The sequence below is a fragment of the Vicugna pacos genome, chromosome 7 (genome assembly GCF_048564905.1).
Source record: "Vicugna pacos chromosome 7, VicPac4, whole genome shotgun sequence".
NCBI lineage: Eukaryota > Metazoa > Chordata > Mammalia > Artiodactyla > Camelidae > Vicugna > Vicugna pacos.
In genome coordinates, this window is record NC_132993.1 from 13412995 (window position 1) to 13435258 (window position 22264).

General features: G+C 46.2%; 1 protein-coding gene across 2 annotated transcripts in view; it reads left to right on the forward strand.

Moving 5' to 3' along the window:
• Window positions 1-22264, forward strand: part of KIAA1549 (KIAA1549 ortholog) — a 143767-nt gene that overhangs the window by 95375 nt on the left and 26128 nt on the right. For both annotated transcript variants that reach the window (XM_072964365.1, XM_015244202.3), the window contains 7 exons: window positions 1009-1186; window positions 4013-4197; window positions 10969-11165; window positions 12894-13009; window positions 18021-18223; window positions 20709-20932; window positions 21886-22039. In XM_072964365.1, coding sequence (XP_072820466.1) covers window positions 1009-1186; window positions 4013-4197; window positions 10969-11165; window positions 12894-13009; window positions 18021-18223; window positions 20709-20932; window positions 21886-22039 — 1257 coding nt within the window. The remainder of the gene's footprint in view (window positions 1-1008; window positions 1187-4012; window positions 4198-10968; window positions 11166-12893; window positions 13010-18020; window positions 18224-20708; window positions 20933-21885; window positions 22040-22264) is intronic.

The following is a 22264-nucleotide window of genomic DNA, read 5'->3' on the forward strand; positions in this document are numbered from 1 at the left end:
AATTTTCTGACTTTCTTCCTATTATTGATTCTAGTTTCATACCATTGTGGTCAAAAAAGATACTTGATAAAAATTCTATCTTCTTGAATTTATTAAGGCTTGTTTTGTGACCTAGCAAATTATCTGTCCTAGAAAATGTTCTGTATGTGCTTGAGAAGAATGTGTGTTCTGCTGCCGCTGGATGGAATGTTCTATGCGGATTTGTTAGGTCCATTTGGCCTACAGTGTTATTCAGATCTGCCGTTTCTTTATTGATTCCTGTTTGGGTGATCTATCTCTTGCTGAGAGTGGGCTATTAAAGAATTTATGAAATATATTATCCCAAGAGCAGTGGCTCTCAACTGGGAGTGATTGTGCCCTCCAGGATACATTTGGCAATGTCCGGAGGCATGTCTGGTTGTCACAGCTGGTGAGGAAGGGCATGGCTGTTGCTGCTGGTCTCTAGGGAGTAGAGGGTAGAGATGCTGCTGAACATCCTGCTATACTTGGGATAACCCCCCACATCAAAGAATTATCTGGACCAAAGATGGCAATAGTGCCAAGGTTGAGATACTCTGCCCTTGAAGAGCAGGTAGAAAGTGTTAATAGATTCCAGAGGGGATTGGCTAGAGCCATTACTAATTTGAGAGTGCCAGGGAGGTACCTAACACTTAACGTTTGATGTTGGGGGGACAACAGCGCCCTCCCATGACCTGCTGGAGCTGGTTGCTAGCAGTTCTAGACTGTAGACGTGGCAGTCCTGTGTTCCGTGTATCCTCCTTGCCCCTTTGAGAAGACTTTGAGCGAGACGAAGCACGTTGGTTATTCTGCACAGAGGAACTTTCACTTCACCTATTTTTCCTTCCCGTCAAGAAAGTGCTGTGGGGATTCTGGGATCCGGAATGGGGTAACGACCTTATTAGGAGGACCAGAATAAATCCTGAGCAGCGCAGGCAAGGCTGAGCGCTCCGCGCAAGGGCATCCGGCGACGTGGGCTTCCGCAAGCTAGCGGTTTCTGTTACCTTTCAGGTGGTAAATGTGTCGAGGCTCGAGGGAGATGACGATCCCGTGCAGCTCATCTACTTCGTGGAGGACCAAGACGGAGAAAGACTCAGTGCAGTCAAGTCTTCAGATCTGATTAACAAGATAGATGTCCAGAGAGCGGCCATCATCCTGGGTTACCGGATTCAGGGCGCCATCGCCCAGCGTAAGTGCGTCCGGCTCGGCCCCGCGCAGGCGTCTGAGCTGTGCTGCCGTGTGGAGAGCCTGTTCTTTTTCTGACAGTGAGCTCTGAGTTTTCAAGCATTCTTATGTGTGTCTGGTAGATTTGTCTTAAATCCTTATTATTAAGTGGCACTTACATAAGGTGTCAGTTGTTAAAATGAACTTGCCAAGACCTTCTTTATTTCAATTGCTTGTTGTTGTAGCCTTCACGGCTGTCTTTCTACCGTTTTATATTCGTAGTGTTATAGTGAGTTAGAGTAGTTTCAGTTAACTCTAATATTTTTTCCCCCAGCTCCTGTACTATTTCTCTTTTAAGAATTTTGTCTTAGGCAGAAGAACGTGTTTTCCCTGTATTTATTCCAGAACTCTTCCATGTCATGTTTTGAACGTGGGTGGGGACAGTGAGTCAGGCAGGAAGCTGAGAGGGACCCTCTGCATTTGTTGGCTTCCTTCTGGGTCTTTTAACACAAAGAGGTCCTTGATCCGTACCCTTTTCAGTCCTGTGTCTCTTCTACCCTGTCCTCACACCACTCACAATTTAGAAAGAGTTACTTTGATATTTCTGTATTATTGTTGGAAGAGTCTAGACTCCTGCCCCCAGCAACAGCTGCGCTCAGTGCCTCTTTTTTTTTTTTTTTTTAATCCAACTTGCAGATTTTGGGTATTTAAAACTAAGAAAAGGCAAGGAATGGAAGAGTATGTTTCTCTAAGTATGCCTTTATGAATCGGACTTCTCTTTCAGTGTGGATGTTTTTCCTTTATGATCCTGGGAGCAGTTCTTGTAAGAGCTCAGTGAATCTTGCTCCCAACTGGAAAGGGATAAATAAATGTTTAGAAGGAATTCAGCATCAGAGGCTATAGGAAAACTCCCAAAGAGCACATCTAGGCCACTAAGGCAGTTTTTAAAAACGATACCTTTAAAATTATCCTCACGAGTGGAATGTTCTTTGTCATGTGTGTACTTGCCCCTGGAAGCTAACAAGGATGAAGACCCATGGGCACACTTACTCTGTTTTATATGTGATGATAGGAGAGTTTAAACAAATAACCATTGGTGGTTTGTGTTTGTATATTTGAAATAGAACTGTATATTCGTGTGTCCTGTTTCAAAGCAGTGAGAACAAAGTACTGAAGCACTGACTTATATTTCTTCATACATGACATTTCTGATTGTTGGAGAGGTGCCCCACTCCCGCTAAGCAGTTCACTTCTTAAAAAAGATTAATTGCAATAGGCTATGGGCACCTTTCAAGGCCACTTCCATCTGCTCGTGCACCTCTGTTTCTCAGTTTTGTGCTAAAAACCACAGGGAACACAATCCTGGGATTGGGAGCCCCAGCCAATACCAGGGCCAGGCCCAGAGCAGCTGTGGTCCTGATGTCAGGCCCTCGTTTTCATGAGTGTGTGCCTCTCACAGGGTTTTACCAGGTTAGAACTAAAAAGAATATCCAGTTGTCCCAGCCCCTCAGTTTGATTCTGTCACTCCTGTATTGTCTGTAAGCTGCTTTCATGCAAAATGAACTACATATATCAACTATATTCAGACCAAATTTAAAAATACAAATTTTTAACTTTTTGTAACGTGTCCCGCATAGTCCCTGCTCTGTAATTTGTGCTTCTTTCATAGGGTGTGTGCTTTAGAGAGCTTGCTCCCCTCCCTGGTCACTCTCTGAGAGGCCTAACCCCAAATTTAAACCAGCACCAAGAATCTCTTTTATTGTTACATCTTTGAGGAGAAACATTCTGACCCCAGAGCATGTTTTCACCATGATAGGAAGTGAAAAGAATGGAAACCTTAGTCCCTGCCCAGGAAGACCGGGATGTATTTGAAAAGACAAGACTTAGATTCGTGACCACATTTATGAGCAAAGTAGTATAGTTGATCCAGGTGAGACATTCATGTCATAAAACGCATTTTAAAGGAATAGCGAGGTACCGGTTTCAAGATAGTGACAAGCCAGAACAAAAGAGCTCAGATGAGAGGAACCTAGGGTTGTCGTGGAGGGGTCATCCTGAAGTGGCCAGAATGGATGAGAAAGCTGGGCAGAGAAAGGGGAGCATTTTGGTTTTCAGAGCCTGGTGATTGGAAGCTGAGCTTTAAGAGGACTGGGAGCAGTTGAGCTTTTAAGAAGAGCTGAATCCTGGGGAAGGATGAGTACAGAATGAAGAGGAGTGGGGAGCCCAGTGCTGGGAGGCAGGGCGAGGGAAAGGAGCTGGTGAAGATTAAGAAGGACTGAGTGATGGAAGCATGATTGTCCAAGGCCATGAGCGATGGGGCCAGGGCAGGGGTGGGGATGGGGAGTGGCAGATTCAAAATAAGTAAGTTGATTTAATGTAACTTTAAAATTGACAATGGGTACTGTAAGTAATGCAGTTTCCATTAAAAGCTGTGTTTCAAGGGTTTAGGGAGAGACACAGGTGAGGAAATGAAGGTAGTGCTCGTAGACTGCTCACTGGGACTTCTGATTTTTGGTATGGAAGTGTTCCTGCAGTGAGAATTTAGAGAGGCATCTGGTAAAATAAACTGTAAGTCAGGAGACCTGAAATAAACGTCATTTTGCTATTGAATTAGCCACGTTCCTTGAGGCACCACTCACATGTCACTATGATCCCTGCTGTATTGTCCATGTAACATTGCGTGTGGTGTTTGTTGACTGCAGCCCATTTCCTGTCATCAGGAGATCACAGCTCCTTGCCAGTTGTCCTGAGCTGGAATGACAGGGCTTCCAGGGTTACACTCACTGTCCAGAAGGGCTGCCAGTGAGGAGTGCAGAGGAGTCACTGAAAGACCTTTCTTTCTTGTCTGCAGCCGTGGACAGGGTGAAGAGGCCGTCCCCCGAGTCCCAGAGCAGCAACCTCTGGGTCATCGTGGGCGTGGTCATCCCTGTGCTGGTGGTGATGGTGATCGTCATCATCCTCTACTGGAAGCTCTGCCGCACGGACAAACTGGACTTTCAGCCAGACACCGTGGCCAACATTCAGCAGCGTCAGAAGGTGAGACCCTCCCAGTGTTCATGTCAGCATCCTGGGAGCTGGGGCAGGGTGAGTTCAGGCTCCTGAGCCTGAAGGACAGGGGAGAGCTAGAAAGGAAATCATCCTGTGTTAGTGGTGGTGTCCCTTTGTCTCCAGGTTCGCTTACTGAAACCCAGCTCTTCTGTAATATTAAATGCATGCCAAGAAAATGAAGCCGTGTGAAGGCTTAGCAATGCTATGAGCCCTGAGTTCCACTGTGATTTTATTTTTGAGATGCTCAGTTAGAGGGTCACATCCATTCTGTATATAAATTCTGATCTATTTTAACCCTGAATATTTTCAGAGAACAGGAGGCAAAGGTTTTCTTTGATCTATGTGTCTGTTTCCTTATACACCACTCTGCTGGACGGCTCCTTTTTTTCCTTCCACCATATTGCAAGCCTGTTTATCCACTTTGATCAAGACCACTTAATCATTAAAAAAATGATAATACACGCCTTAGATGTTTTAACTTAATATATATATGTGAGTCTTTTTTAAAAAATTTTTTGAGGGAGGTAATTAGGTTTATTTATCTATTTATTTATTTATTTACTTAATGGAGGTCCGGGGGATTGAACCCAGGACCTTGTGCATGCTAAGCATGCGCTCTACCGATTGAGCTATACTCTCTCCTCTATATAAGTTGAGTATTTGCCAATCTTTCTAAAAAAATTCTTGAGAGCGTCTGTCTACTGAAAGGAATTCTGTGTGGTCTTTCTTATAAGAAACATCAGCTGTAGTTTCCAGTCTTGAGAGAAGAGCAAAGCAACCTGAGTGCAAAATTTTCTAGCCTTTTTCAGTATCTCCCAACCCCACCATCCTCTGAGATCTTTAGAGTTAATTCACCTACACCTAACTTGACAGCAGTCTTTTGTCTTTTTTAGCAGCTCCTTTTCCATGTCTTTCCAAAGTATTCAATTTAGTGTTTACAGTAACAGCAATTCTCTTCCCACACTGATGTTCCAACTGTTTCTGCAATATTTAATTGTCACCTACAAGTTTCAGAGCAAAGACGTAGCCTCTTGGTCAGCATCTGGCTGCCCTGGTGGAGTGAGAACGTGCCAAGTAGAGAAAAGCGCTCATGTGGCGTGGATGCTGAGTGCAGCACGCAGCTCAGCCACGCCAAGGGCGTTGGGAAGTGCTCCTCACTGAGGATATTTATTACCATGTACCTGCTTGGGGTCTCCCAAATTTCAAGGACTCACTCAGCTCTACAAGTTTGACAAGAAAAAGCAAGCAAGAGGCAGAAGAAATAGAGGACCATGCCCCACTGACCTTTTAACTTTACTGATTTTCTGGGTATAAAACAATTCTGCACGTTACAAGCTGAGAGACCCGCTGAATGAAAAAACTAAGTCTTCTTTTAAAATGTACTTTATTTTTGTAAAAGTAAATGAAGAGTATTCTTTTTCTTATGAATTAACTAAGAAATGCAAACTCTTGTTTATATTGCAAGCTGATGGTTATCCAGTATTTTGGAAGCAGTTTATACGTTAAGATTATGTTCGTTACCTGTCTTCATTTATTATTTACATAGTCTGCTTAGGTTGTTTTGTTGTTAGGCTGGTGAATAGCATGGAAAAAACCTGGAAAAAAGTCCGTGATATACTAAATGATTCATGGTGTGAATTTCATTGTAATGAGATCGACAGTGTTTTTGTCCTGGTGAAAGAGTATTGTTACAGAGAGATTTAACCAGCAGAGACAGTTATGTATCTAGGTCTTTTATGTTCCGTGCTTCCTAACATAAAGACCCCTGTGGAAGCCTTTCCATTATCTGTTACTTCAAAAACGATCAGAGGACAGCATCCGTCAAGTTCACCACAGGCTGTTCAAGCTTTCAGCTTCTCCCACTTTTACTTCCAAAATACTCTCTTGTCCCAGGTGTTGCTGTACATCAGATAGACAGTTTCCAGCAGAACTTCCAGCCTGTGGAGTTGCTCTTTTTCTGCAAGTGCTGTGTAGATTTGTGCATTCATTTTTACAGCATCTTTGCAGGAAAGATCTTCTGCGTGAAGGATTCCCTGAGAGAACAGGTGTCTTCTGACACCGTGAGGAGGGTTAGCACAGGGTCTTTGGCTGGCACAGGAACCTACAGTGCAGATCTTGTCGTGTTTTTATAATAGGAAAATGGTGCTGTCTATATAGTTTAAAAATAAATATCTGTACTTTCATAAGCAATTCTTCTAAGATTGTCTGGCAATAGCAAAAGGCCTCTGGCCTCTTCCTTAGGGCACTTTGAAAAGATACTGTCTTCCCCTGTGACTGCAAGAGCTCCTTTCCTTCTTGTGTGGCTGTTTCTTCTCTGGCCATTCTGCCCACCCCGCCCCCCGAGGCTGCTTCACCGCTACTCTCTGAAATCTTTCAGCAAATCCCAGAGCTGCAAACATCTGGAAGCAATAAATCTGCTGACCGAAAATCCACACCACCCCCCCTCCTTCTTGTGAGGCAAGGGGAACCTCTTCAGTTGTCTGGGAGTAGATTAGTTTTGAAATATGATGAGGGAGAGAGGCCATCCTGTTCTATTTTGAGTCAGGGTCTTTTAAAGTTTCTGTTGATAAAGTAAGAAAAAAAACCCCTAACTGTGTCTTTCCTTTATCTGTTTTCTCTTTAATCCGTAGTCCAAAGGCACCGCTTTTTACTGCTACCAGTAAAATTGCAGCTTGGATCCGCCTCGCCCTGTTGAGGTTCTATTTAAAGATATGAATGGCGTTGGTTTGATGCTCCTGGTCCTGTGGAAGCCTGTTCCTTCTGATGGGGACAGTCCACACCCCGTGGTTGGCCCGGGACCTTGGTTTCTGGCTGGCTGGCACTGTGGGCAGCCAGGGTGAGCTGCCTCGAACGCTGCATGTTCATTTACCAAACACTGAACATTTGCTCTCAGCCAAGCAGGGCCAGATTGGATGACAAGCCCAGAAAACACACATTCCCTGCCTAGGGTTGCTTCCATAAGTGGGGTGGACAAGGGGTCGAAAAGCTGACGTGCAGCAGTGAGTCTGTCTAGGGCATTGTGGGAGCACAGGGCTGGGGCAGCCACCTCAGTGTCTTCCGAGGGGACAGTGTTGGGGCTGAGGCTTAGGTGGAGAAGGTGAAGGCCGATGAAGTGGCCCAGGCAGGGGGGATCCATGAACCTTGGGAAGGGTGGACCGAAGGTGAATGGAAGGAAGGGCATAGCCCAAACTAGGCGACGGAAGGAGGCAAGAGCCAGGCTCAGAGGGGTTTACAGGACGTATCAGGGGTCGGAGGGGATGCTGTAGATCCTGGGGAGCCACTGAAGGGTTTTCTGCTGGAGAGCAGCCTGAGCATACTGGTGTTTGGAGCAGGCACCATGGGGGCAGTGTGGTCAACTGGTTTAAGAGAAGCTCGATGAGCCTTTCTTCCCTCTCGGCCAAGGTCAGCTCATCCCTTTGCTATAGGGGTCCCTGTAATACCTGATAAGTTGGTGGTTCCAGTGTGCCTGCGGTCAGCTGACCATGACTTGCTGAGGCCTGGGGATGGGGGAATCTTGGAGGACTGCTCCCTCAACGCCTAGATCTCAGGGTGACCAGAGGCCCCCTGCTGGGCTGCACTGGAGACCCACAGATGCCATAAGTTCTCCATGTCTTCACCTCCTGAAAGGAAACAGCATGGCGGCTATGGTGATGATCACATCCGTCAAATAGCAGAAATGTGTAAATGGCACTCTCTTCGAGATTGCGCGTTTTTATTTGGATGCTTTTGGGATTTGCCCTGTGGTTTCTGTTGTCATCTTAACTGCTCCTTCCCAGGGGTTCAGGTGACCCGAGTACTGGGGACTTGACTCTGTCTTGTTCCATATGGGTCGTATTATATTTATGGCTCCTACGTCTTGAAATTCATCCAGTGTCCCTCCTGTTACACAGCTGACCTGCTCTACCAGCCCACCCTGACTTGTGTTCCTGTGGGGCACAGACAAGATGGTCTGTCCCCTCTGTGACTTAGTAAAGAAAAAAGGAGCAAAAGAGCCATCTTTCCTCCGAAGTGACGGGGTCCTAATAGGAATGTTGAAGGTGCTAGTTAATGGTGACTCTTTCATAAAATACTGATTGAAGCTTATTCTAAATGTGGACACGGGACACGTAATACAGCCAGACTTAACTCTCGGTTTTTTTTTTTAAGACATGGAAAAACTAGAAGAAGTGTTCCAGAAAATAGGGCTGAAACAGAAGGAGCTCATTCCGTAAGTGAAGGGGACAGTGTTTCCTCTAAGTTTTCCCTTCTGTGCATAGACGGCTTTTGTTCTGTGTGTAAGCACAGACTGGCTGCCCAATTTCTATTGTTGTAGAAGGTGATGAGTCACCCAGCCTGGGAGAAGTGCAGGGATCTCATGGGTGTATTTAAAGATATTAGTCAGAATTAACAAGCCAACAGGACTTCGAGTCTGTAATGGATGCACTTCTCATTTATGACATCTACTCTTCTCTTGGTTCCCCACAAAATCCTGCAAGTTTGCGACTTCAGCCGACCTTTTTGAAATTCATTCAGTCATCAAATATTGATTTTGTGGGTCTACCACGTGTCACGTCCTGTAGCCGAATTACAAAGTTTTGCATCTAAATTTGTATGTTTAGCTTTATCTGATCCCTAGAACTCTTAGCTGCTTATTTGTATTAACTGCTTGATATTTCACCAACCAACAGCGATAACATTGCTGTCCATCTCATTTGTATGGTGCCTTGGCATTTATGAAAAAGCACTTCTACCCTTCTAGATTTTTCTGGCTGGTCTAAGAACTAAATTGACATGACATTAGTAAGAGAAAATTAAACAAAGGTTTAATAACATGTATCCATGCGAGAGACCCAGGAGAACGGAGTGACTCACCAAGCCCTCGCCTTAAATACCACCTTCGCTAAAGACAAAACAAGGTGTTGGGGGTAGTGGTTTGGGACTTCAAAGGGGAGGAAGACAGTTCATGTGGAGATGGAAAAGCAAGTGTTTGGTAAATGAATGCTTGTGGGTCAAAGTTTCTTCCTGAGTCTTTTGGGCCTTGATTGTTTTCAGCCTCAAATAACTCGAATGCCAAAGAGACATTTGGGGATGGCAAATTTTGTTCTTCCACAACATAGACACATGTATGTTTCTTACATGAACCCTGAGACACTTAGCTCCTGGACTTGGGCACACAGACTGCACCAAGGAGGCAGTGCTGTTCATGTTTTCCCCTTGTTTACTCTGGAGACCTTTGCTTAGAGGAGGCTGTCTTTGGCTCCTCCTTTAATTAAGAAAAAATTTGGGGTGGAGAGATAATCAAGTTTATGTCTGTCTGTCTGTCTGTCTGTCTGTCTGTCTATCTACCTACCTACCTACATAATCTATTTAAATGGCGGTACAGGGATTAAACCCAGGACCTCATGCATGCTAAGTGTACACTCTACCACTGAGCTATACCCTCCCCACATCCGCTTTCAATTTCGATAAAGCAAGCCATCTAACTTGCGAAAGAGAGGGTGTTGATGGTGATGATTCGATGACTATTGATTGTATCCATTATTCTTTTATTTAGAGGCACCTTATTGAGTTAAAATGAGGTACAGCCAGGGTAAAAGCTGCTGCAAGGGTAAGAGATGTGCCTTTCTTCTGCAAAGGAGGAGGATTCTTATGAAAGGAGAAAGGAGAAGCCAGAAATGTATATACAGAGATTGTCTGCTGGAATTTGATTCCCTTAAAAGAGCTTCTTGCCCCTAGGAAAGTGTACACGCCCGAGATTTGGGGAGCCCAGCTGAAGATGGCTGGGGAGTGGGGGTAGTTGTGGAGCTGCAGGTTTGGGAAACAGCGCTTTTGAGCCGAGGGCTGTGTGCCACTCACAGTCTGAAGTAGACTGCTTGTAACACAACATCATTAATTTAGAAAACAGAGGCACGCCAGACTTTGCCTTTTGTTTCAGAGCAACATCTCTGTAAACTCTGTTTGCAGTAAGTTCTGTCCCCCTCTGCTGGCATAAGTCATTATTGCAGACTACTTTCTTTCCCATCCGTCCTGGATTTTCAGGGCTAAAAAGACCTTAGAGATCACAAATCTAAGCCATTGACATTGTCACTCATCTGTGCGTAAAGTTAGCCCAAATACCTTTTGCTCCTACACACAGTGTAATGTCTAGAACAGCTCCTTTGATGGGTTGGCCTTTGTCTTCTGGGTGACAGGACTATCTGTGGGTGTGGAATACAGCCTGGTGGGAGGGCTTCGAGGACCCTTCGCCTTCCTGCCGAGGAGACCTTGGGACAACTACTGATACCTGGTTCATTTTCCTCTACTCTGCAGGTTTGAATAAAGGAAACTGTTAAATCCCACCCCTGCCACTTTCAGTGTCACCAAAATGATGCCTCACCATTATTGCCCCCATTTCTATATCCTTTCAGGCACCTTCCTATCTTAGTGCAGGCTCGCAGCTGAACCTGGACCCTGTGGACTTGCATGGCACGTGGTCATGCTGCTGTGACAGCGGGCAGGGATTGTCTTGTGATGCCTTTTGTATTATGATCTATTTAATCCTGGTACTTTAATCCTTAGTGAGGATCTGTCTTTTCTGCGAACTCTAGGTATAAATGACACCTTGTACAGGTAGTCATTTTAGAGACACACGTTGAGTTGGATGGGTGTAATCACAAGTACCGTCTTGGGTCAGAGATTGGCACTCACAGTCTTGCCGGCCCCCACGATCTCCTGTGACAGCCCTCAGATTCCGACTGACTGTCTCGCCTGTGTGTGTGTGTACGTGTGTGTCTGTTTCAGTTGCAGATCCCTAGCGTGAAGGGCTTCGACTTTGCTAAGCAGCACCTGGGTCAGCACAATAAAGATGACATACTGATTATCCACGAGCCAGCACCACTGCCGGGGCCCGTGAAGGACCACACCACGCCCTCCGAGAACGGAGATGTGCCGAGCCCCAAGGCGAAGATCCCTTCCAAGAACATCCGTCACAGAGGAAGGTTCTTATTGGGCTTTCTGTGTTGTTCTCTGTTGCTCTGCGTGTTTCTGTTTTCTGTTTGTCAGTTTCCAATAGCAGAAGAGCTGGCGGCAAGTGTCGCCCGGGTCTGCAGCCCTGAAGACTGACGACATGTTGCCCAAAGTCAACGAGCCCAAAAGCTCTTGATCTGCTGTAATGGGCTGTGGAAGGAGTGCTTTCTCTTCCCAAAATGTTTAAGATTGTCAGTCATTTGTTGGTCATGGTTGGGCGGTCCCCCTGGGACTTCATCAGGGATTGACCAGCTCGAGTGTATAGATTCTGGGGTGACTATGTTGGGCCCCCAGAGGTGATCTCAGGAACAGTGTATAAAGAGTGCCCGGTGTGTGATCCACACTCAGCCAGTGTCAGCTTTGCTCTTGCCCGTCATGCCAGCGGCTGGCTGTGGCTTCACTGCTCGGTCGGCTGGTGACCTTCAGCACATCCTTCTGTCCTTGGTTGGCTTTTCTCTGCGTGCTCCTGTTGTCACCCTTGCTAGCACGTGTGCATGGATTCTTCATTGCATACCCTCTGCCCCGCTCCCTGGTCCCCATTTCTTTCCAGTCCTCCTACCAGAATTAGACAGAGAACTTCTCGCTCATAGATGGGCTCCAGCTGTGTAAGAAGACAAAGTTCAGAATCAGGTTTTATTATGTTGACTTTAGATCAGAGCATGATCAGGCTTTGGCTGTTGAAGCCTCAGATTATCAGCCTGCCTTTGAGCTTTGGAACTCCAAATCCTGATTTTCTGCTGAGAGGGGAAAAAATGTGTGATCATACCAACATTCAAACGATGTTATAATTTCTGGCTTATCAGAAAACCTACCCCAGGGGTTCTGGCCTAGTTTTAAGAATTTAATGGATGTTAGAACATGATCTTTACAAAAGAAGATGAATTATGCAGAGAGAGATCACTTGCTTAATTATTTTGCAGGCTAAGAATAAATCAAGTCATTAAAGATTATTGAATATGCTCGTACAGTTTTGCAAAGTCTTTTTTTTCTTCTCTGGTCACCTAATCCTAAACATTTTGTCACAACATCTCAATGGTCTACATGGTTAATATAATATTTTAGCATCCCTTAGGGGCACCAGAATGTCTTGGCATTTCAGGGAGCCCAGAGAGAAGGGGTGCTAACTGATTAAGGTTTTTCACTAGCCTGGTACAACCTGGGTTCTGTGATAGCCTTGTTTTTATAGAATATAGAATCAACTCTCAGGGGTAATCATTGCCTTTATTTTTATTTTTATTTATTTTTTGATCATTGCCTTTATGTTGTTAAGTGTAGGTCTTTTCCAAAGATCTGGAGTTATATGGGGTGGCTGCAGAACTACCCTGGCTTCTTAGGAATTCTGCAGACCCAGGGAAACCCTAACCAGGCCTAAGCCCCAGATCTTCTGATCCAACCCATGCCAGCTCCAGACTGCCAGTCAAGGCCCCGCTACCCAGGGGACCGTCCTCCAGTGGGCGCCTGATTTCCTAGCGTTTATTGAGATGAACTGCTGAGCTACTGAGTGAGCCGTATTAAGCTGTCTTCAGGAGGTGACTGTGTGCCATTGATGTGGTCCGTGAAGATGCCCTGCCACGAAACAATGTTTTGGACTGATTTCTGCCACTCTTGCCTGGAAGCCTGACTTCCACATCCAAATGAATATGCCGTCACCCTCCCCTTCTTTCTCTGTCCTAACGTTTGCATTTGTCTTGTGTCTGCAGGGTTTCTCCCTCAGATGCCGACTCCACAGTAAGTGAAGAATCCAGTGAGAGGGAAGCAGGGGACAAGCCTCCAGGAGCGGTGACAGATGGCAAGTCCCACAGAGCCCCACAGAGTGGTCTGTGACTCTTCTTGTTCTCCACTTGAAAAGTAATAATCATGAGGTTCCAATAGGCTGGGGCTTTATGCTACTTCAGATGCTGAGTATTGGAAAAAGAACAACAACAACAAAACCTGTGCATGTGCATGTTCACTGCTCGTGTGGTGAGGTCCTCAGCATCAGCTGTCACCGTCTGACGCTGTACTGGTGTCTGCGTTGAGGCGGGGGCCGTGCTGGAGGTTCGAGATTCACCCCGGTGTGTGTTCTAGTTTAGGGCCCTGATGGTTTTCCTCTCCGAAAGACAAGGAGGAGTCGAACTAAAACCAGAGTCTCAAAAACTCCCCCCAGGATTCAGTGACCTTGGGAGCCCATTCAAGTGCTTCACAGCTGTCACTGTCCGGGAGTTGATTATTTGTCATGGGTCCAAGTGCCCTGTGTTTGGTCCTGGCCCTAGATCTGTCGTGCAGCACTGGGTCGATGTGCTCAGATGGTTTAGCCTATTGGCATATGTTTTCAGATGCCACAGCTTCTTAGGCTGGGTATGAAATGAACCTCACTCCCCTCCTAAGCAGCAATGTCGTAAACCTCATGTCCTGCAGTCGAATTAAGCCCCTAGGTCTTACTAGATTTGGAGCATTTGTTGGCTTGATGACAAGGTAGCTTGGTTTTAGTTTAATAGATTCTGTTAAATAAGGATGCTAGGACAGCCCTTGTGCTTGATGGAGCTTTATTTATATTTCAGGGTTATGTTTTAATACTGCAGAGAAAATTGAGATGCCTCAGGCTATCATTTTAATAGTAATTTTTTAGTATTTTTAATATTTATTGTTTAGTTGACCTTCACTTTAATAGCAATTTTTTATTTGCATTCTTCATCACAAATTTCTGTGTATGAAAATGCAGTACAGAGTGAACCATATTCTATAAATGAATCATTCTGGATGGAAGCCAAAGGGCCTGTTCTTCACTGTCATGTTTGTGACCTTGTATGTCCCTTAATCTTTAGGGCTCCTATGGGACTAAACTAGCTGGTTTTTGAGATTCCTTCCAGTTCCTTCCAGTTGTTTCTTTTTTGATGTTAAAAAAAAAAAGCCCTTAGAATAAAGGAAGAATTTTTTTCTTTGAATCTAATTTCATAGACTCTTAAAAATTGTTTAGCATCGTGGTAACAGGTGCACTGTTTCAGATAGACAGGATTAACATCTAATTTTGATCATGGGAAAGAAATATTTGGTTAAAAAAAAAAAGAATCAGCCCTGGAGTTTCTCAATTTCTGTTAATTGCATATCTGAGAAAATCTTGCTCTTAGTTCCTACATTTAATTCTTTACTGACAGTATTAGAACCAGTCTATTATACACAGCTAACAAAAATCAAATATCGCTCTCAGCATATATTCAAAATCCAAGTGGCAAGCATGTCAGTGTTGGGACTCAGAGTTGGCTGTGGAAGGAGACGAGGGCGCTGGGTGACCTTGTGGGCACTGGGAGCGCAGGAGCTGCTACTTTGATTTGAAGATGCACCGGCATTTGTACATTCTTTTCATGCTTTAGAAAGATGATCTTCTCACTACAGATATCAATTCACTCGTAAAACTTTTAATTACTTCTTTAAAGTTTTAATGCTGCCATAAAGGCAGTTTATTGCTTGCACAGAACTTAGTTAATTAAATACCCCATAAAAAAGATTTGGAATTTTTATTCATAGCTTTTAAATTATTTTGTGATTCACACAAAAATCCATCCTGTGTTGCATATATAATGAAATACAAATTAGGAGCGGCAGAAGGTTGCTTGAGAGCCATTCTGAGCCCCTCCATGCTGCCCTGGGACCAGTGTCCCCGCTCACTCCAGTGGGTGGCACGGCTGCTGGGTCCTGTTAGACTCCTTGGCTAGGCTTTCAACGGCTGTCACACGTCATCCAGGCCCATCTTGCAGTGGAAACTGGGAAAAGACCATCGTTTTGGTTTTGGGTCAGTTCAAGGCTGTGCTTTGTTCCCTTGCCAGCTGACCATTTCTGGGAAGTGGCTAGATCACGATGCAAACCTTTCTGACCGTCGAGACCCTCCTGGGATGGTTTACTCTGAGTTCAGTGTCACTGTGTTCTCAGTTACTGCAGTTTTAGAAAATGTCACATCGTTACCACTGCTCCCCCTTTGCAAAGTAGTGAAGAGAGCTGAGGCTGGGGGTAACACATCTTCCTTGAGCGAAGGCAGTGACCTTCAGGCTGTTTGTGCTGCCGGTGCCGTGTCTCAGCCCGGCATGGCTGTAGTTTTCTCTCTCTCTCCCCTTCGTCATCAGGAATAAATTGCACAGGGTAAGGATGGGGAATGCTGAGTCTTTCCTTCACGCTCTCCGTAGGCTGCCTGTGTGCAAGGCTGTGATTTTTAAGTAGCTAGAACCTCATTAATTTGAATTCAGCAAGTCCAGATTCTAGAATCTCGCATAGGAACTAAGCTGACATTTACTTTTGCGTGTGCTAAAGAGTTTGCAAAGCAAATTAAATTTTAGCGAGATTGCACTTTGGCTATTTTGACTACACATAACATCAGAGTTTTTCAAGTGATTGTGGAGCACCCATTTATAACATTCCTGAGACCATAGATTGTAATTCTCCCCTTTTCAGTATGGCACATTCCCAGAGGCCTCCTCCAGGTAGGATTTTATGAACTTAGTTGAGGTGACTAGTCATTTAGTCATCCATTTGGCAAATGTTTACTAAGTGCCTGTGATAGGTTAGCTTCTGGGACAGGTTGAAGAAGAGCCAATGTGATGCCCACCTCATGGGATATGACTGTGGGTCACAGGCATTATAATAATGCAGTTCAGTGTGTTTACCTATAGATAATGGAATTAATGTTTCTTTAAAAATGTTCGATTGCTTCAGCATTCAGTAATTCAGATTGCCTTTTCCTGTGTCATCTGCTTTGTGGACATTATCCTATACTGTAATTTCTATCATTACTTTTTTTTTTTTTTTGCTTTATAATATTTAAAGAGAAACGACTTGAATCCAAATTCCCTGCTTGCCTTCAGGCAGGATTCACATAGCATCGGTCTCTGGAACCTTGTACCTTCCATTGGTCATTATTATCCAGGTAGTTTTTAAAAAATTGTGCTATGTATAGCAAACAATAGAAATAACCCAATGTTCATATATGTAATATGTTTATAATAATCCAGTAGACCTAGATCTAGAGATGTGTGTATTTATGTGTATGTAATACATGTATATGACAAACAACAGGCTCCTTTTCAGCCTTTTTGAAGGGTTGGGGTCCAGGCAGTATGGAAGCTTGAGGGTTTTCTGTGCATCCCCTGTTTCTCCAGTTTCAGCTGGTGAATTACAGAGTGAGGGTCCAGTTTGGGGGATGGGGCATGGACCAGAGTCAGTCCCACGCCCACAGCTCCCTCTGTGGGACCCAGGCAGGTGGACAGCACAGTGGGGAGGGGCCTTTCTTTCTCCTTCACCTTTGCACCCTGGTCTTTTTATCATCCTGGAGGAAAGCAGTCTCACCAATGGGTGTCCGTAGCTTAATGGGCCACCCTTTGGGGCATTTGCTTTGTAAGTTCGGGTTAGCAAGCTAGCCTTATCTGGTAAAGCTAATCATCTCCTTTTAGGCATTGTGCCTGCAATTTGAGTCATTGCTGAGGGATAAATGGTGGTATCTGGCTGTGCTTGTGTTATGCAAATAGTCAGGCTCCCTTCAGGCAGGGCAAGAAGGCCTGAGAATAGCCCTAATCCAAACAAATACTCCTCACTAGGAGAGAGTCCTTCGTTCACAGAGTTATAGACATGATTTCTAATAGCTTGGCGTAACAAATGACTATAATTCAGATTGAGAGGAAATACAGAGACTTACATGTACCACTGATGTGCATTCCTTATGTAAAATATCAACTACTACTCATTGCTTTGTGCAACACTTTTTACACAGCGAGGAAACCTCTGTATTTTTCACTTATGCCTGAGGCTTTTAGAAGCAGTTTTCGGCATGCTCGCAGAAACCCTTCTCTTGGCCTGTTGGCCATTTATTTTCAAGCAATGCTGTCCGGAGGTGACCTGTGGCTTAGAGAGAGGGCATCAGTGATCTTAGGGCATCTAACTGGAGAGCGCTTTCCATCCATTCAATCCCTCTTCATCTCTCTTTCTCCCTGCCTTTTAAAATTAAGGTTTATTAGGATTATTTCTATTATAAAAGTAATACTGATTGGGGAATACCCTCATTACAGAAAATACAAGCAATTAGAGAAAATTGTACCAAGGTCCAGTCTCTGTTAACATTTTAAAGTGTTTTTTATCTTTTCTCTACCCATTTACATTTTTTTCCTTCTTTGCAATTCTGATTACTTAAAAACAATTCATTGTGCTAAAACACGCATACCATACAATTTGCCCTTTTATCCATTTTTTCAGTGTTCTCTTCATCTCTTTTTAAAGGGGGAACTAGTTCCGACAAGCAGCAACTTTTTCTTCTCCTGACTCTTCAACTTATTTTCTTTCTGCCTCAGAACTGAAAAGCCAGCAGTGTTCAACGTTCAGCAGAACATGCCTGCATGCCCACAGTCACAGCCCCCTTGGCTTTTGTTTTTTCAACAGTGTAATTGCCTTGGCAGTTAAATTGATACCACTCCAAATGACTGTGGAAGTTCAGAGCTGCTGTAAATATTGTCCTCAAAGCTCTGTACCTTGCTACTAGCCCACTACAGGCTCCTCCTTTCCGTAACACCCTGCCTTACTGAAGAACATCTTTAGACAAAACAGGGCCATTGGGGGCATAAAGCATCATAAAGATTTTTTATGTCTTCCCTAAGGGTATTTGTAATTTTTAATGAGGCTGTAGGAGACACTATTTAACCTAGACAATTTAACCTCAAATAGTGACATTTCAGGTTCTCTGCCACAGAGTGGGGATGTGTTTTTTTGATCAGGGGCCCATCTGAGGAGTCTTTAAGAAATAATCCAAGAGTTTGATTATTGGCTGTTTCCTTAGGATGACTTTATTTATTTTGCTTTCCCCTCTGTTGCAGGGGCACCACCCAGCTCGGGGAATGAGCAGCACTCATCAGCCTCCATCTTTGAGCATGTGGACAGGATCTCCCGCTCTTCGGAGGCCAGTCGGCGGGTCCCCAGTAAGATCCAGCTGATCGCCATGCAGCCCATCCCAGCACCTCCAGTTCCACACCCCATACTGGCCGACCGGGTGGCAGAAACCAACAAAATTAACAAAGAGGTATTTGGTTTTATTGAAAAGTACATTAATTTTTTAAAAACCGCTCATGTTCTGATTTGGTCAGTGCTTAAAAATGTGGGAGACTTACAGTGTCACAAGGTAGCGAAAGATATGAGCTGCTGATGAGTGTTCTTAATTTTAGATATGATTGATCCCCAGTGTTTTGAGATCAGATGCTGTTCAGGGATGCTAGTAGGTGTGCTGGCGGGGGTGCAGGATAGACATCTAGGACGGCTGTCCTTAGAAAGTCCCACTTTAGCCTGTGGCTGGGGGTTTGGGAACTTGGCTTTTAGAAAGATTCCCAGAACATAGTGGCTCGTTGTGCCTCAACTGTTGGTGCAAATAGTATGATTTATGCGGACCATCTGCTTTCCTTCTGGGAGTCTGGGCTTGGTACATACTGGGCAGAGGGTGCCTGCGTGGCCAGCCTCCAATAAAGATCCTGGGCATCGAGTCTCTAATGAGCTTCCCTGGTAGACATGTCACACATGTTGTCACAACTTGTTGCTGGAGGAATGAAGCTCATCCTGCATGACTCCACTGGGAGAGGACTCTTGGCAGCTGTGCCTGCTTCCGCCAGACCTCACTTTGTGTGCCCTTCTCCTGTGCTGATTTTACTTTGTATCCTTTTGCTGTAATAAACTGGACTCAGTGCTGAATCCTGAGAGTTCTCCTAGTGAATCACTGAACTTGGGGTAATCATGGGACCACAGCCCATACGGTGATCCTGATAGATCTGCTCTGGCCCCAGTGATCTAGATAATTCTTGGTAAAACACCTTGTTCCAGTAACTCCTGGAAGACTGAGTTAGATCTGCTTTTCTCCTTAGATTTTGGGAACCAGAAGGCCAGGTCAGGTCCCTGTTAACTTGAACTTGAGAGATTTTGACCAGGCTGGACCATGAGTGGAGTGAATGCCATTTAGGGCTGCGCGTACGGCAGTGCCCTGCCCATTTCCTGCCTCGAAGAAATACCCGCCGCTGTTGTGAGTTCTGCCAGGTTGAAGTGATGAGAAATCGGTGCAGCTCCTTAAAGTGGATCATCTTATAGAAGTTTAATCAAGAGTTCTTACAGTTTCTCCTTTCCGCACCTCATTGGCTCCTTGCCAAGGACGTGACCACAAGACGGTGTGCCATAAGTTCAAGATGGCGTTTGCTGTCCCTTCTCACCAATGCTCAGGAGCCCTGCCCCTGCGTGTCCCCCATCCTGGCCTGGATGGGTCTCCATCAGTCTTGTGTTGGGTGTGCCTCACACCGCCATGAGTAAGCACCCTGGAGTGGGTTCTCCATCTGGCCTCACAACTGGATAGCATCCACCTCCACTTTTTTCTTTTACTGTCTTTTAAAAATGTATTAGATGCATACATATGGCCATAGGTAACATATATATTGATTATAAATCCTAGTAATAAAAACCCAATATAAGAACAAGAGCATTACCAATACTGGTGCGCCTGCCTGTATGCTCCATACATTTAAACTGAAATGTTTTCTTAGTAGGAGGTGCTGGTGCAGATTCCCAGCACACCTTGGTCCTCTAGTGAGGACCTCATATATTTAAAAAAACCCGTTAGATCCTGATAGAGTGAGAGGGGCTTCCTGAACTCTCCTGCTGGGAACTTGTCACGAATCTCATCCAGCTGATTCTCCTTGCACAGCCTCAGAGTACGTGGCTTTGGTCCACTGTGGCATGGCCAGGAATGTTCCCCCTTATCCTGGTCCTGCTCTCTCCTCCCAGTCAGCTTCCCAGCTTGGTTTCCCTTTTCTCCCTCTGTCTCCATCTCGCTTGCTGGTAAGTCCTCTGAAGCAGGGCTAAGAGCTTACTAAACAAGGGGATGCTCCTCCTGGCCTGCACTACACCACAGCCCAGCAGGCCTGCCGCTTCCTGTGGGGCCTGGTCCCCCAGACCTCCACCCTGTTCTGGTCCACAGCATGGGAGTGCCTGCACCTCACACCCTCTTTCCGCTTCCCTCCCAGATTCCAACTCACTTTTTGAGACCTTGTTCAGGCCCCATGTAGCCAGTGACCACGTGTTTCCAACACATGTGGATTTTCCTCTTTGAGGAGAGGGGTCTCCTGTCAGGGAGCTAAATCATCAGTAAATGGGTATTTTATTGTATAATGCAAATGTCTCCTTTGAATCTGTCTTAATTTAAAAATCTCTAAAGTAGTAATACTATTGAAAAATATTTACCCTTTTCTCGGGGTGTATTCTATCTAGTTGTCACCGGCAGATTTCCCAGGTTTGAATCTTCTCGCCACGTCTGGGAGCCGATACCAGGCTTCCCCCTCGACATCCCCCACTCGTGGGCGATGGCAGGTTCTGTGCCCCGGCGGGGTGGGCGTGCCTGCGCCACCCTTGGCGGCCTCGTGGGAGCCTCGGACAGCCTTTCAGGGGGAAGGAGAGTGGCAAGAAGGCCTCCCCAGAATGCTGTCTGAGCGCGGGGCCCAGAAGCCCGCAGGACATTTGGGTGTCCTGTCTTTCAGATTCAGACGGCGCTGCGGCACAAGTCGGAGATCGAGCATCACCGGAACAAGATCCGGCTCCGCGCCAAGCGCCGCGGGCACTACGAGTTCCCGGTGGTGGACGAGCTGTCCTCGGGCGACACGCGGGAGCGGCACCGCGTGTACCGCCGCGCGCAGATGCAGATCGACAAGATCCTGGACCCCACGGCCAGCGTGCCCTCCGTGTTCATAGAGCCCAGGAAGAGGTGGGGGCCCGAGCGGGGGCGGGGGACCAGGACCCGGCCATCTTTCAGGCGGAAGTCTCCGGGAACAGCTGCGGGCGGTGTGGGCTGCTGGGCGGCCCAGCCCGCTCGGTCACCCCGTGTGGAAGGCTGCGTTCACTCCGCCTGCGCCCCGGCATGCCTGGGAGCACGTCTCTGGGTTGAGTGTCTCCTGGGGTTCAGCATTCTGAACTGCCAGGCCCCTCCCCTCCCAGACGCTGCCTCCTGCCTTCCTCCCCATCCCTCTCTCACCACCCGGGTCTCCAGCCGCCTCTGCGTGGTCACTGGGTCCTCTGGTGCATTCTGATTTCTTTCCCGTAGCCACCCGCAGAGTCCCGGCCCCTTGGTCTCCCAGACCCCTGCCCCCTAATGCGGATGCATTTTTTGGGAAGATCAGCTCTCATTGTGTTGCTCTGCTCAACGCCTGAACTGGCTTGGGTTGTCCGCCGGGCGACCCCTGTGCGCCTGTCACACATACATGCCAGCTGTTCCCCCACCTCTCCAAACACGTGTCTGCATTCCTGTTTCTGGTCCCTGGCACAGTCTTGCCTGCGCCTCACACCCTCTTCCCGCTTCCCTCTGGGTCTGCAGATCCTACTGGCTCTTCAAGACCCAGTCAGGCCCCAGGTGGCCAGAGATGATACCAGTACCCACATGGACCTCACCCTTTTCTGAGTGTCTGTATGGCTAATTAATGTCATGAGTGTATTGTCACATGTTTCTCTCTCTTGTTCCATGTGTTTAGTATAGGCTGCCCAGGTAGACTGTCAGCTTTCTTAGCGCAGAATGTGTCTTACACATTGTTTACATCCTGTAAGGAGTTTAATACAGCAGATCCAGCAGATCCTCAGGGCTCAGAAAATACTTAGCGTTTAGTTGATGAGCCAGCGGCCGGAAGGTTTCTTTCCTCTGAGGATAACATCTTTGTCTCCTGGCAGCTCCAGAATAAAACGTTCTCCTAAGCCACGCCGGAAACACCAGGTCAACGGCTGCCCTGGAGATGCTGAGAAGGACAGGCTTATCACCACCGACAGCGACGGAACATACAAAAGGCCCCCTGGGGTCCACAACTCTGCCTATATTGGTTGCCCGGTGGGTGATGGAATCAGGGTGGGGTGGCTTCTGCCCAGTGGTTGGTGCTCCAGGGCCAGCTGGGTCGTGAGGCATGTGGGGTGGGGGAGGGGGCGAGCCGCTCCTTGAAGGAGAGACTCGGGTCATAGAGACCGGGAGGCTGCTGGGTGAGCCCTCTGGAAACACACTCAGTGTTTCCTCTTCCTTTTTGTAAGCTCTTTCCTCTCAGGCTTCAGAATGGGCACT